The 16,449-nt window shown below is 38.5% G+C and overlaps 1 protein-coding gene across 1 annotated transcript in view; it reads left to right on the top strand.

Moving 5' to 3' along the window:
- LOC100668333 (amphiphysin) overlaps nucleotides 1-16,449 on the top strand; it is a 289,557-nt gene that overhangs the window by 121,167 nt on the left and 151,941 nt on the right. Inside the window, exon 2 of the mRNA XM_003406912.3 lies at nucleotides 12,278-12,358. Coding sequence (XP_003406960.1) covers nucleotides 12,278-12,358 — 81 coding nt within the window. The remainder of the gene's footprint in view (nucleotides 1-12,277; nucleotides 12,359-16,449) is intronic.

Here is a 16,449-nt window from a genome sequence, read left to right as displayed (position 1 = left end):
TCTAGAAACACAGTACCTACCTAAACTAACATAAATGGAGGTTAAAAATTCGAACAGCTGTGTAACAAAAGAAGAAATTGAAGATGTCATAAAAAAAATTCCCAACAAAAATAAAAGCCCCAACCCAGATGGCTTCACTGGAGAATGCTGCCAAACATTTGGAGAATAGTTGACACCAATCCTACTCAAACTATTCTAGAACATAGAAAAGGAAGGAACACTCCCTAATTCTTCCTATGAAGCCAACATAACCCTGTCATGAAAGCCAGGCAAAGAAACCATGAAAAAAGAAAAGCACAGTCTAATATCCCTCATGAATATAGATGCAAACTTTCTCAAAAAAAATTCTAGCCAACAGAATTCAACAGCATATTAAAAAAAAAGAAATGTGTCATGACCAAGTGGGATTCATACTGGGGATGGGAAGAAACATTAGAAAATCCATCAATGTAATTCACTACATAAATTAAACAAAGGAAGAGAATCACATGATCATCTCAGTCAACACAGAAAAGTCATTTTGCTGATAAAAATTCTCTGCAAAATAGGAATAGAAGGAAAATTCATCAAAATTATTAAGGGGGTATATGCAAAACCAATATTCTCAATGGGGTAAGATTGAGAGCATTCCCCTTGACCACAAGAATGAGACAAAAATGTCTTTTATCACTACTCTTATTCAGTATTTTACTGGAAGTTCTAGCTAGAGCAGTAGGCAAGAAAGGGAAATAAAGGGTATCCAAACTGGAAAGGAGAAAGTAAAACTATCCTTATTCACAGGTAACATGATCCTATACATAGAAATCCCATAGATTCCACAGGAAAGTTACTGGAACTTACAGAAGGATTCAACAAAGTGGCAGGGTACGGGATCAACACAGAGAAATCAGGTGGGTTCCTCTACGCTGACAAGGACTCTGAAAAGGAAATCAAGAAATCAATACCATTTACAATAGCCCCCAAAAGGATAAAATATCTAAGAATAAACCTAACCAGGGACATAGGAGACTTATACAAGGAAAACTATAAAATACTACTTCAAGAAACCAAAAGAGATCTACATAAATGGAAAAACATTCCATACTCATGGATTGGAAGACTTAACATTGTGAAAATGTCAATACTTCCAGAAGTGATCTATAGATATAATGCAATCCTGATTCATATCCCACCATCATTCTTTAATGAAATGGAAAAACTAATCTCGAACTTTATATGGAAAAGAAGGAGGCCATGAATGGTTAAAGCAATATTGAAGAAGAAGAATAAAATGGGAGGCCTCTTACTTCCTGATCTCAAAACTTACTATACAGCCATGGTAATCAAAACAGCCTGGTACTGGTTCAATGACAGACACATAGACCAATGGAATAGAATTGAGAGCGCTGAAGTAAATCCATCCATCTATGGGCAGCTGATCTTCCACAAAGGCTCAAAGTCCATTCAATGGGGAAGAAACAGCATCTTTAAAAAATGTTGCTAGTAACACTGGATATCCATATGCAGAAACATGAAACAGGATCTATACCTCATACCGTGCACAAAAACTAACTCAAAATGAACCAGAGACCTAAATGTTAAAGCTAAAACTATAAAATTCCTGGATGAAAACAAAGGGTCAAAACTAAGGAACTAATTTTCAGCATAGTCTACCAGACAAAAATAAACATGCACAAACAAGAGGAGATAAATAACTGGGACCTCCTAAATTAAATACTTAACGCTCATCAAAAACTTTGCCAAGATGGTAAAAAAAAGAGCCTACAGACAGGGAAAAAATCTTTGTCAAGGACATATCTCATAAGGGTTTCATCTCTAAAGTATACAGAAAACTTCAACAACTCAACAATAAAAAGACCAATAATCCAATCAAAAATGGTCAAAAAAAGTGTGGACAGACACTTCAGGTGGGCAACAAATACATGAAAAGATCCTCGCAATCGTTAGCTGTTCCAAACCCAACCAAACCCATGGCTGTACAGTCAATTCTGACTCACAGCAACCTTATAGGACAGAGAAGAACTGCCCTATAGGGTTTCCAAGGAGCGGCTAGTAGATTTGAATTGTAGACCTTTTGGTTAGCAGCGGAACTGTTACCCCACTGTGCCACCAGGGCTCCCATTAGCCATTAGAGAGAAGCAGATGAAAACCAAAATGAGATACCATCTCACCCCTGTGAAAACAGCTCTAATAAAAAAAAAAAACGGAAAACAGCAGATGCTAATGAAGTCATGGGGGGATTGGAACCCTTATACATTTCTGGTAGCCGTGTAAGATGCTACAAACTCTATGGAAAACAATATGGTACTTCTTTAAAAAGCTAGAAATAGAAATACCTTCTGATCCTGCAGTCCCACTCCTAGGTATCTATCCTAGAAGTATAAGAGCAGTGACACGAATAAACATAGGCACACCTATGTTCATTGAAGCATTATTTACGATAGTAAAAAAATGGAAACATCTGAAGTACCCATCAACAGATGAATGGATAAACAAATTGTGGTACATACATACAATGGAATACTACGCAACTATAAACATGGTGAGGAGTCTGTGAAACAACTTTTAATATGGATGAATCTGGAGAACATTATGCCGAGTGAAATAAGTCAATCAGAAAAGGAGGAATATTTATGGCCTCACTTTTATAAGAAGGTCAAGAATAGGTATACACAGAAAGCAATGTTCTTTAAGGACACCAAGGATGGGAGGGGGGAGAGGGAATCACTTTCTAAATGGTAGACACTTGTTATTTTTGGTGATGGGAAAGGCAGTACCCAATATGGGTGAAGTCTGCACAACTTGTCCAAGATATATGAAGATACTAAGAAGTAGGCAGGAATAAGGGACAGTTTTGGTAAATGTTAAAACATACAATTTTGCAACAACAATAACGAGCAAAAAAAATGTGTATGGTTACATAGGTAAACATGTATGCATATGTATGTATAGAAAGGCTCATATCAGTATACAGGTTTGCATGTACAGGCATATCTGTAGGCATATGTATATATATATGTTATGTACAGATTTGTATTTATAATAAACCACATAGGGGAAACAGTTACGAATACTTCGTACACATAACCAAACACCTCGAGGGATCGGTTTACTGGATTTGAAGGCTTGGGACCATAGTCTCTTGCAAAAACTTGGTCAAATGGTATAACATAGTTCATAAAGATAATGTTCTACATCCTAGTTTGGTGAATAGCATCTGGGCTCTCAAAAGCTTGCAAGTGGCCGTCTAAGAGAGAACTATTGGTCTCTACTCGTCTGGAACAAAAGAGAATGAAGGAAACAAAAGACTCAAAGAAGAAACTAGTCTATAGGACTAATAGCCCGCATTAACCATGACCTCATCTAGCCTGAGATCAGAAGAACTAGATGGTGTCTGGCTACCACCACTGACCGTTCTGACCAGGGACACAATAGAAGGTCCCAGTTAGAATGGGAGAAGAATGTAGAACAAACTCAAATTCCTAAAAAAGGCCGGACTTAGTGGACTGATAGAGACTGGAGGGAACCCCTGAGACTATTGCCCTAAGATATCCTTTGAATTTGGATCTGAAGTCACTCCTGATGATCACCCTTTCATTCAAATAATAGATTGGCTTGTAAAACAATGTAACCCGTGAATACCATGCTGCCTTAAATAATTAACTATATGAGACCAAACAGTCAAAGCGAAGATGAGAAGGTAAGGAGGGGCAGGAAAGCTAGATTAATGGGAACAGAACACTAGAGTGGAAATAATGAGAATTTTGACACTTGAAAAATGTAACCAATGTCATGGAAAAAGTTGTATAAAAATTGTTAAATGGTAACCCAATTTGCTATGTTAAGTTTCACCTAAAACACAATAAAAATCTGTTCTTGAAAAAATAAAAGTTCTTGAGGCAGTCTCTAAATTCAGGTCGATATACTCAAGGTCATACTTTGGATCTCGTGGACTTGTTTTAATTTTCTTCAGTTTCATTTTAAGCTTGCATATGAAAAATTGATGGTCTGTCATACAGCTGGTCCCTGGCCTTGTTCTGACTGGTGATACTGAGCTTCTCCATTGTCTCTTTCCACAGATGTAGTTGATTTGATTCCTGTGTGTTCCATCCGGTGAGGTCCACGTGTATAGTCACCGTTTATGTTGTTGAAAAAAGGTACTTGCAATGAATAAGGAACTGGTTTTGCAAAATTCTTTCATGTGATCTCCCATGTTGTTTCTATCACCAGGCTATATTTTCCAACTACCGATCCTTCTTTTTTGTTTCCAGTTTTCGCATTCCAATCACCAGTAGTTATCTATGCATCTTAATTGCATGTTTGATCAATTTCAGATAGGAGAAATTGGTAAAAATCTGCAATTTCTTCATCTTTGGCTTGGCTTTAGTGGTTGGTGTGTAAATTTGAATAGTAGTCGTATTGACTGGTATTCTTTGTAGGCGTGTGGATATTATCCTGTCACTGACAGTGTTGCACTTCAGGATAGAGCTTGAAATGTTCTTTTTGCCAATGAATCCAACGTGGTTCCTCTTCAATTTATTGTTCTTGGCATAGTAGACCATATGATTGATTCAAAATGGCCCATACCAGTCCATCTCAGTTCGCTAATGCCCAGGATATCAATCTTCAAGCCTTTCATTTCATTTTTGAAACTTCCAATTTTCCTTGATTTATACTTCATATATCCCACATTCCCATGACTAATGGGTGTTTGGAACTGTTTGTTCTCATTTTGAGTCATGCCACATAAGCAAATGAAGTTCTCAAAAGCTTTACACCATCCATGTCATTAAGGCTGACTCTACTTTGAAGAGACAGCTCTTCCTCAGTTGTATTTTGAGTGCCTTCCAACCTGAGGGTCTCATCTTCCAGTAATATATCAGACAATGTTCTGCTGCTATCCATAAGGTTTTTTTTGTAAGTAGATCACCAGGTCCTTCTTCCTAGCTCTGCTAAAATCTGACCCTACTGGTATTTGAAATACTGGTGTCATAGCTTCCAACCTCACAGTAACACACAAGCCACCATAGTGTGGCAAACTGACAGACGTGTGGTGGTACCACTGCAATAGTTGGTATTTAAGGTGCTCTGGACTATGAGGACCTGAAACCCAATCAGAATTTTGGCTTCAGTTTCCTACAGGGTGGGGCAGCTGCCCAAATCACAGAACTCTAAATTTTCGGGGCTTATTCTTAGGTGGTTTATACATGGACAGACGCTCTAGCAAAGACTGTGAGTCCCCCATCACTGGCACAGCTCTAATAATCCTAGCTGGGGAACTGCTTCAGGAGACGCTGAAGGGGGATTTATTACAAATTGCAGTAGTCCTGCATTTTCCTTCCGATTTTATTGTTTTACTTGCCTATGTTGTGGTATCTCTTAGCAGTATATCAGTAATTCTGCATTGGGACTATGGTCGAGAAAATACTTCAGAGTCTTACTGAAAGGGGTGAAGTTTGAAAAAGCTTGTTCAATTTGGAATATTATTTCATGTTTGGAAAACAGCAGCAACAGTGATGCTAATGAAAACCTTACCGTTTTCAAATAGTAAAGTGCCAACCTAGATGAAATTACTTTTGAAGTAAAAGATGTTTAGTCCTAAACTAAAATGTACCAGGCACAGAACTTTCTTCTTTTTCCTCTAAGTGGAAGACATGTCATGTCGTTGTCAATACTTGAGTATCAGCTGCATGAATATACAGTAACCCTCTTGTAACATCCATGGGGCCAGAATGTCCAGACTTAATTGCTATTTTCAACATATCCAGTGGAGAGGTGAACGAGCAAGGCCACCTCAATTATAAACCCTCTGCCAAATATTTTGTGACATAAAATAAGGCAAAAGATATGTTTTTAGTCAACTCAACTCTAGGTTTCTGTGTCTTTTGTGCCTTAAGATATTTTCTGTGTAGCCGATCAATCTTATCATCTGCATCATGGCTGCTAGAGAGAAATCACAAAAGGGCTTAGGTGTGGGCAAGCGCACATTCAGGTATTCTGAGTGAACTCGGCCTTTGGTTCCATCCAAAAGTACTTTTCGGTTCTTGCCTTTCCCAATGCCACATCTGAACCTTTCGCTGCTCCGTGAGGCCTTTACCACAACCTAGCCCCCTGCTTCTCAGGTGATGATTGGGGTTCTCACATCACAGGAAAGGTGGATCTATTAACTAATGAGGTTGCTCAAATTTTTCTCTCAGACAAGCAAACTTCTCTGCCTTCAGTAATCCTTCCTCCTGTTTCTGAGGAATAGTAGTGCCTGTTCCTTCCACCCATGCCCTAGATCCCACCACTCTTAACCCTTTTGAGCCCTTTCTTATCGTGTGATCCTCTTTCTCATAGCTTTCACCTCTTTCTGTGGTCAGTTCACCCTGGCCTGTAGATATGATCAGGCTTCACTCATTTTGGAAAATCCTCCTTTGACTCTGCATGCCCCAGGTTTTGGAAAGAGTAGCATAGCCTGTTTTCTCTAATTTTTACCTCCTATTTACTCAGTCTACTATGATCTACTTTCTGACTCTACCATTCCATTAAGTAGCCCTTGGCGGGGTCCCCAGGGACCTTCTAGTTGCCAAATCCAGTGGACACTTTCAGGGTTTTTTGGTCTTTCTCTTACATGAGTTCTCTGCAACTTTTGAAACTGTCTTCTTTGGCTTCTATAAATTCATTCACACTTTCCAATCCCCAGTCTTATTCCAAGGATCCACTTCCTCTGCTCATTTTCAAATTTTGATTTTCCTGGGATCTGCCCTTGGTTCAAGGAGCCCTGGTGGCAGAGTTTTTAAGTGCTTGGCTGCTAACCAATAACCAAAAAGTTGACTGTTTGAACCCGCCAGCCTCTCTGTGGGAGAAAGATGCAGCAGTCTGCTTCCATAAAGATTACAGCCTTGGAAACCCTCTGGAGCAAGTTCTACTCTGTCCTATGGGGTTGCTATGAGTCAAAATGAACTTCGCTGCACTGGGTTTGGTGCGTGGGTCCTTGGCTTACCTCTTTTCTCACACCAAACTTTCCCTGGGCTTTCTCATACACTCTAGACATAGACTAGACATGCCAAAAACAACACACACCCTGTCATATTCTGATGACTTCCAGAGAATATCTGTAGCTGAGAACATTTCTTTCAGAACTTCACATCTAGCTATCTACCATATCTCTACCTGGATGCCTCAGAAGTGTCTCAAACTTTGCATATCAAACATGATGTCTATTTTGTTTGAAGGAACCACAACCTACTCTGTCTCCCCAGAAGAAACCTTAGGTTATCCTTGGCTCTTTTCTGTTCCTCACCTTTTTTTTTTTAATCTCACAAATGATTAAGTACTGTATTATATTTCTGAAAAATTTGGAAGAAAAACAAACGAGAAGAACGTGCTTAGCATTTCTGAAGCCTAAAGAACTGAAGAAAAATTCAAGCTTAGATTTGCAATATTGAAAGATTCTATGGGCTAAAAATTGAATTATGCAGGAAGCATCAAAAGAAGATGGAAGGAGTACAGAAAGTCAGTGTATCAAAAAGAATCGTCTATGTTCAACCATTTCGGGAGGTAGCATATAATCAAGAACCGATGGCACTGAAAGAAGTCCAAGCTGCACTGAAGACAGTGATAGAATAAAAATTGAAATGTTTTAACAAACTGATGCAACCCTGGAAGTTCTCACTCATCTATGCCAAGAAATTTGGGGGACAGTTACCTGGGCAACCACCTGGAAGAGGTCCATATTCTACGGAATGAGAAAATTATCAAACAATTAGTATGACACACAAGTAGCATTTTGCTGAAGGTCATTCAAAAGCAGTTGCAGCAGTACATCAACAGGGAACTGCCAGAAATTAAAGCTAGATTCAGAAGAGGACACGGAACGAGGGATATCATTGTTGATGTCAGATGGATTTTGGCCGAAAGCAGAGAATACCGGAAAGATGTTTACCTGTGTTTTATTGATTATGCAAAGGGATTCAACTGTGTGGATCATAACAGATTATGGATAGCATTGCAAAGAATGGGAATTTTAGAACTCTTAATTTTGCTCCTGCAGAATTTGTACATAGGTCAAGAGGCAGTTGTCTGAACAGAATAAGGGAATAATGTGTGGTTTAAAATCAGGAAAGGAGTGGACTAGGGTTGTATTCTTTTGCTATACTTATTCCCTCTGTATATTCAGCAGATAATCCGAGAAGCTGGAATATATGTGAAGAAGAATGTGGCATCAGGATTGGATAAAGACTCATTGATAACACAACCTTACTTGCTGAAAATGAAGAGAACTTGAAACCTTACTGATGAAGATCAAAGACTGCAGACCTCAGCCTGGATAACACCTTAACATAAAGAAAACAAAAATCCACACAACTTGACCAACAGGTAACATCATGAAAAATGGGGAAAAGACTGAAGTTGTCAAGGATTTCATTTTACTTGATGCCCACGGAAGCAGAATTCAAGAAATCGTAACGACGTATTGCATTGCACAAATCTGCTGCAAAAGATCTCTATGAAGTGTTAAAAAGCAAAGATATTATTTTGAGGACTAAGGTGCACCTGACCCAAGCCATGGAATTTGCAATTGCATTATATGCATATGAAAGCTGAACAATGATAAGGAAGACGGAAGAAGAATTGATGCCTTTGAGTTATGGTGTTAGGAAAGGATGTAGAATATATCATGGACTGTCAGAAGAACAAAAAAATCTGTCTTGCAAGAAGTACAGCCAAAATGCTCCTTCAAGTGAGGAGGGTGAAGTTTCGTCTTGTTTACTTTGGAAATGTTATCGGGAAGGACCAGTCCCTGGAGAAGGACATCATACTTGGTAGAGTAGAGTGTCAGTGAAAAAGAGGAAGACCCTCAACTAAATAGATTGACATAGTGGCTGTAACAATGGGCTCAAACATAACAAGGATTGTGAAGATGGTGTAGGACCGGGCAATTCTCTTGTACATAGGGTTGCTATGAATCAGAGCTGATTCAGTGGTATCTAACAACAACAAAAACAACAAATTTCTTATGCTCATTAATCGTTTCCTAGTTACAGTGCCTGATTCCTCTAAAAATGCGGTGCTTTCTGTTCCCTCTTTCAGAGAGATTCTTATGAAAGTGGCAGGAAGTTATTAATAAGTGAAGTGATAAGTTTTTTAATATTTGTGTTACTGCATCTGTTCAACTTTTTAAAAATATGTTTTGAGGAATAACATCTTTCATATGCACGTGTAATATTGTTTGTGAAATAAAATTGAGTGATGTTAATCAGTAATGTTCTTGTGAGTTTGCACATAGTTTTATTTTTAAAAACTATCTTATTTTATTAATGACAGGGGAAAGGAAGCAGGGCCAGATTAAGGGATGTGAGGACCTACACACTGATAATTGTGGTGAATCCACCAATGCTCACTCACATATATGAACAGGATTTGTGAGTTACATAAACATATGTGTGTGTGTGTATATATATGTGCATGTGTGTCTTAGCTATCCATGATGTAACTTCCTTTTAAATGCAACTATAATATTAGCAATTAAATGTAGAAGTGGCATATACCATTTTAGTGGAATGAGATGAACTGTATTATAAAATTTTTAGTGGATGCAGGGCACTAAAATTTTTACTATGTACCGTATTTTCTACAAGAACAATACTCCATATATTCTGCAACAAGAAAACGAGTCAGTGAACTTAGCTAATTCAACAGTCAATGGAAAATGCTGTGAACTCGCTCAATGAAAAATTGACTTCCGCCTACTTTGTTTTAAACGTCTCTTACTTCAGCTTTGATGCTTGTTTTGTAATAAATGCTGTGATTATGAATGAACAAATGGAAAGATTGTGACCGTGCATGAACCCGATTTCCAGCTGGCACATTCTCAGGCCCTGGAGCTAGCAGCAGTTTCATTTATCTGTCAGTTCTCTTGCTTTTCCCTGTGTCCTGTTGGCTTGGCATCCATGGGCCTTTGGTTTGGACAACTGGTGCCCCTGTTTTGTTGATGCCCTAAGCAAGTGCCTACCTTGCTTACTGGATAATCTGCCCTTGAAAGGAAGGAATACTGGCATATTTTATCAATAATTACTTTTAGGATAGAAGAACACAGAATTACTTTTCACTGGTATACTTAGAATAATTGCTGTTTTCTTCCAGAGAAAATTTATCTGTTGGAGGCGTTTGCATCGACTCTGACTTATTGAATAAATAAAATACTTAGGTTTGTTCAAAACACTATAAACCAAGTGTCTAAGGGGAAAAAAGATATGAGCGAAGAAAATATCTAGAAAAAAACATGTTTAGTGCCTATTTTGTTACTCAAGGAAACTCACTCCTCCATGTTATTTCTAAAGAGTAATATTATCTACCTTCTTCCTACCCTCATTGTTAAACAGTCTGAGTACAATTGTGATTTCCGTTCTGTAAATCACTGTCCTCTGAGGAAATCATTTGCATACTCTGGGTGATTGTTGCTTTCACCAATGCATATTTACTACTTTCTTTTCCAAAATGCCTTTGTTTCCATCAGAAACGGTCCTGATTATTTGGGTAACAGAATGAGTCCTGTCTGGGATCTCTCCTTTATTTCCACCCTCTGAGTCCACAAAGGGTCTGCTCTCTTCCAGTTCCATCATTTACCCTCCCCCCTCCTTCACAGTCTCTTCCAGAAAGCATTGCTGAATAGAAGAACATGTCTTTGCCTGAAAATGTGCTTCTTCAATTCAAATGGATTTTCCTCAGGAAAAATTTGGAACCATGGCTGTCCAGGTTATTTTCTGGTGGCTGGCAACTCAAAGCTTTTAACTGCATTAAAAAAAATGAATTGCTGTCCAGTTGATTAGACTTATGATGACCCTACATGTGTCAGAGTAGAACTGTGTTTCATAGCATTTTCAATCACTGCCTTTTGAAAGTAGATCGTCAGGCCTTTCTTTCAAGGTGCTTCTGGGTCCACGTGAACCTCCAGCCTTTTGATTATCAGCCAAGCGCATTAACTGTTTGCATCACCCAGGACTTCATTAACCAAAAAAAAAAAAAACCCAAACCCTTTGCCACTGAATCTGTTGTGACTCATAGCAACGCTACAGGACAGAGTAGAACAGCCTCATAGGATTTCCCAGGAGCCAAACTGACAACCATTTGATTAATTCTGAGCTCTTAACTACTATGCCACCAGGGCTCCAATTGTAAGGTATTACATAAGAATATTATAATAAAGGGCCATATAATAGGTATCCAGTTTATTGGGTAGGTAGACCTTTGGTGGTACTACTTTTGTGGGGAAGATGTTGTGGGGGATGGAATGAAGAACTGGGTTTGAACCTGAGTTCTGCTTCTTGTGAAGGAAATAACCTTGGGCAAGTTGCTTGGTCTTTCTGAGTTTCATTTCGTACATCTCTAGAATAGGGATGAGCTGTCGTGATGATTGGCTGAAATAATAGACACAAAGCCCCTAATGTAGTGACTGGCCTGGAAAAGGTTCTTAGCAAAGGCTAGATCTTTGCCTGCCTCTGTCCTGTGGTTCCTCCCCCCCATCTGTTGCTGCTACAGTCAAAGGCAGATGGCATCAAGATGTGGATGCGCTATAACCCAGGGAGTTCTGGCTCCTTCTATTGTTTTCCTTAGAGGAGAAAGTGTGGGTCTATGCTGTCATCCAATTGTACTTCTTTTATCTCTTTACATCTAGGGGCAGTTACTTTTTTGTTCTGTGACTTTTTTATGCTATGCTATACAATTTCTGGAAACGTGAAAAGCAAGGATGATCTGTGTTCAGCTTGGGACCTGTGCACCCCAGGACCTCTTTGAGTGTTTACTGAATTGGAGGGAGTATCAGAAGGTGGTGGTGGGGGGACTTACCATGTGCCTGGATCCAGTGATTCTAGTAGCATCCCTTTGAAGGAGATTGACACTTAAGTCAAATAACTTTGGTTCACTGCCCAACCAAAATTGAGTACCTATTATGCATCAGGTATTGTGGCAAATAGTACGGACAGAAAGACAAATAAGACATAGTTTCTGTCTTTAAGACCTCTACAGCCTAATGGAGGAGATGGATATGTAAATAAATACATACATATATTATACTTGTTCAATGTCACAGAGTTGGTAAGTAGTACAACTGTGATTAAAATTCAGGTCTTTTCAACTCCAAAGCCACCAAGCCAGGACAAAACTAACTGTGCTCTCAGATAGAGGTCTCCTCAGAAGAGTAACAACAGCCTTGCTCTGCCTATAAACTTAAAGGCCCATCGTCCTTTGAAAACATCATTAAAAATCAGACCTTTTTGTTTTATTCACAAACTAGGTCCTTCAGAAGCTTGGGAAAGCTGATGAGACAAAAGATGAACAGTTTGAAGAATATGTCCAGAACTTCAAACGACAAGAAGTGAGTGCATTTATCTAGGTGTTGAAGTGGTTGGGCGGGGGGGAGTGGTGGGCGGACTGTGTTTGTGTTTTAGTACATAACTAAAATCCATTAAGATTAAGAAAGGAAAGATGGGATTGAAAGGACAGACAGGGTTGACATTAACTTGAGGGTAACATTTGCTAATTTTATAGACTTTTTTTGTGGAAGGAGAGGGAAGAAGCACGAGGCACTTCAGGAAGAGGGTTTGCGTTTAGAATCTCAGGAAATGGAGTAATACTTAGCGACTCTTCAAAACAGATTACTGATCTAAAGGTAGAAAGATGTGTTTGGTGATTTATCTTCCACTTTTTTTTTTTAAGTATTAGAGAAGCAGTAATTAAATACTTCTGGCCAAATTATTTCAGTTGTGGAATGCTTCAAGATCATGTGTTCCCATCAGTGGTGATATTCTCCAAGGGAGTGAAAATTGATTCTTTTTTTAGTGGGTGAAAAAATCTTACTCACTGTACTATAAAAACACAGATATACATGCAGTACATAAACAGATACATAGTATATATGTAGTACTAAAATCTCATGGGCAACCATCACCACTATCCATTTCCAAATTTTTCCATCACCCTTAACATAATATCAGTGATGCTGACACAACATGATGGATGTAATTAATGTCACTGAATTGTACATGTATAAGTTGAAATGGAAAAGTGGATACACACACACACACACACATACTTACCACAATAAAACAAAAAAAGATCTCATGGGAAGGGCAATTAGGAATAAATGTCTAGAAAGCAATGTGGAAAAAAAGGTTCAGAAACACTGTGGGTGATATTTGTTTCTTTAGAGGGCTGCTATGTATTTAACAGACTCATGGATGAAAAAACTTTTTTTTTTTTTTTTAACCTTACTGGTTATTAATTTTTTTTAATTGTGCTTTAAGTGAAATTTTACCAAACAAATTAGTTTCTTGTTAAACGATTAATACACATATTGTTTTGTGACATTGGTTGCTTACCCCGTGATGTGTCAGTGCTCTCTCCTTCTTGACCTTGGGTTTCCCATTTCTATTCATCCAGCTTTCCTGTCCCCTCCTGCCTTCCTGTCCTTGCCCCTGGGCTGGTGTGCCCGTTTAGTCTTGTATAGTGGTTGAGCTGTATTTATTATTGGAAACAAACTATCTTTTAAGTTATCTATTTAGGCATCTAGGATCTGGATAATTGACTAGGATAGTACTCTTTAAAGAGCATAGATGAAGGTAAGGAGCTTGAAGGTAAGAGCAGGCCCTCTGAGGCTATAGGTCTCAAACCTAGAGCTCCTACCAGGGGTGTGATGGAAAGAAGAGTGGTTCAGAAGACCCTGGACAATTGGTTTCCTTTCATGGAGCCATTGTAATGATATGGATTTATTTATGGTCTGTCATTGAAGATACTAGTGCCCACAGATGGAACTGTGACCTCAAAGGTGACTACCTATGACAGCAAAAATGGAACACCTCGGTTCTATTTTATCTCTTTGCTCCAGTGTGCTGATCCCTGATCCTATAGGTTTCATAGCCATATAAACCAGTCTCCATAAAAACATATTCCTGAATGTCTACAATTTCATCCCAAGACTGAGTTGGCATGTGCAGATAGGTTCTCAGTTTATTAGAATGGATAGCAATCTTGTCCTATCTGAAAACGAGGAAAGAGAGAGAGAACAATTTGAGAAGCAAGCAATAACAGGGAGAAAAATGATTGTGTCCAAATATGAATATTGTAGAGAACTTTGGATTCATGAAGGTAGAAAAGAGAATTCCTAGAGAAATCTGGATCAAGGCTCACAATACAAGTAGTCCCTAGGTCTTCACCATACTCCAGGAGAATAGGGTATATATGCTTGTCTCCTCATGCTCTCGTTTAGCAAGTTCTCCCACATCTTCTCACGCACTTAGGAAACACTCTTCCAGATCATTGTTTTGGATTGCTGGAACTTTCTGCAGAAAGAGTTGTCAGTTGACTTTCTGTTACTTTGCAGGCCAGCCCCCAATGTGTTAAGGAATTGGATTCAGATAGAATAGTGACTCATGCTTAGTTTTCCCTACTGGGAGATTTACATTCTACCCTTTAAAAACTAGTCATCTTGCCTGGTGTATCCCTACGGAGCTAATTAGTTCTTTGTTCTTAGATTTTATTCTCTAGCACATTTGTGGCATTCTGATGTAGTTAGCATCCCAGAAGGGTAGTCTTGGGAAGTATTGAGTTCAGTAATGGATTTATGACTAGGAAGTACTTTGCATTTTCCAGTTGTAGTGAATTTTTATTACTATTTTTTGGCAGTGTTGTCTGAACTAGCTATGGTTGTTCTTTGTTTTTTGGGTTTTTTTTTTGGTCTAAAATATCAGAGAAAAATGTAACCGATTAAGTCACTGACTATGTGGTTTGAATGGCCTGTGCCCCTCGGCACAGCAGCATGAAATGACTGTGCAGTGCTCTTCCACCATCTATTCTTATTGCTACACACATTTTTTATATATTATGGAGCAAATAGCGTGTTATTACTGTTGAAGACTAGCACCTTAGTTTTCTCAAGAATACTAGGAGATTTCACAATCTAGGTAAAACTTTAAAATTTGGGGAAATTTGAGCAAGCAGTTTTATTTGATAAGAGTAAAAAGCAAATTGACTGGACAGGTAGAAAATGTTAGCTCTCAGGGAGTCTCATAACCCCCTTTGGTTCACTTTGAAAATATTTTGCATCAAAAACCCCTTCTATCTGGCCATCCTAATTTCAGCATATATATAATTTTAATCAGGAACAGTAAGTTGAGTCATTATAGTGGAGTGGGGGGGGGAGGTTGCCTTGGCCTTCTGTGTATGAGTACGTAAGTATGTGTTAGAGGAATGGAAGAGGAAAGGGAGGGTGGAGACAGACAAATAGACAGACAGAGACTGATTGATTTTGTATAGGAACATTAAGGGTTGAGAAGTATAGTTGAAGGCTGTATAGGTTAATGATTTATAGAGAGAAAAATGTGTCCCTTTTACCCCTAATACGCATTGGTGACCAATTCATATCTGTTGCATATGCTGAAAAAGGGGTGGTGTTTATGGAGAAACATTAACCTAGGAAGAAGGATCTACCAAGATAGTGGTTACCTCTATAAGGTCTATTATTCTTAGTATTAATGTAACTATGAGTCATTACTCTAGAGACAGAATGCATTAATCTGGCTTAGGAAATCTAGCTTCCATATTTTTTTTTCTGTGAATAATTTTTTTTTTACTCTAAAAAAGGTATTCTTGACATTATAAAATGAACCATATTTAGATTTGTGCATTTCATTGTAGTCATCTGACCACACTCAATTGGTGCTTAATCAAAAGTGGATTATTCTGGAACGTTCTAGAAAGTATTCAAACATTTTGGGCCCTGATGATCTTGCTTTCTAATTCCCTTTAAAGAAGTCATAATTTCCTTTAATAAAGTCATAAGGGTCATCATAGTTATTGATGATGGTTCATATTGAAAGCAACGGTGGCAGAAAGGTCTAGGTTTGAACTCTGACTTGGAGCTCAGGTTTATTTTATTCAAAAGCTAAATTTTCTCTTTGACCCCAAACCTCTTTTCCTAAAAGGTGGTTTGTGTTAGGCTGGGTGCATGCATAAAGAATCTCCACAGAACTCATTGTCCATTGGGCTCCCAATTGCTGTGGTTTCTAGAGCCCAGATTTCATAGGCTGCTTAATTGGGACAAAGAGGAAAGGGGAAAGCAAGGGTAGAAAGAAAGGAATAAAGTAAACTCCTCTATAAAGAACTTGGAATTTTCCATGATGATCAGTGGTAAGGAGAGCAAGGATTATAGAAATCCAGCAGGAAGAACAAAATCTGACTTCAACATTTCTTCCCTAGAGGATTATTTTTTTCCTTTTCTAATTTTCTTCTCTTACCAGAGCTGCTAACAAGTAGCAAAATTGGCTTTCAGTTCATCTGGTGCCTGCTAATGAGCAGAGAAAAGGTCCCCAAGAAGAATGTCCTTGGTTTTCTCTTTCTCCTTCCTGCTAATAAACTCTCCCACCAAGGTGCCAAAAACCTATAGCAAATATGCTAATTACAATAACAAAA

This window comes from Loxodonta africana, chromosome 8 (genome assembly GCF_030014295.1).
Source record: "Loxodonta africana isolate mLoxAfr1 chromosome 8, mLoxAfr1.hap2, whole genome shotgun sequence".
In the NCBI taxonomy this organism is placed as follows: Eukaryota; Metazoa; Chordata; class Mammalia; order Proboscidea; family Elephantidae; genus Loxodonta; species Loxodonta africana.
This window is presented reverse-complemented; position numbering and strand designations above follow the sequence as displayed.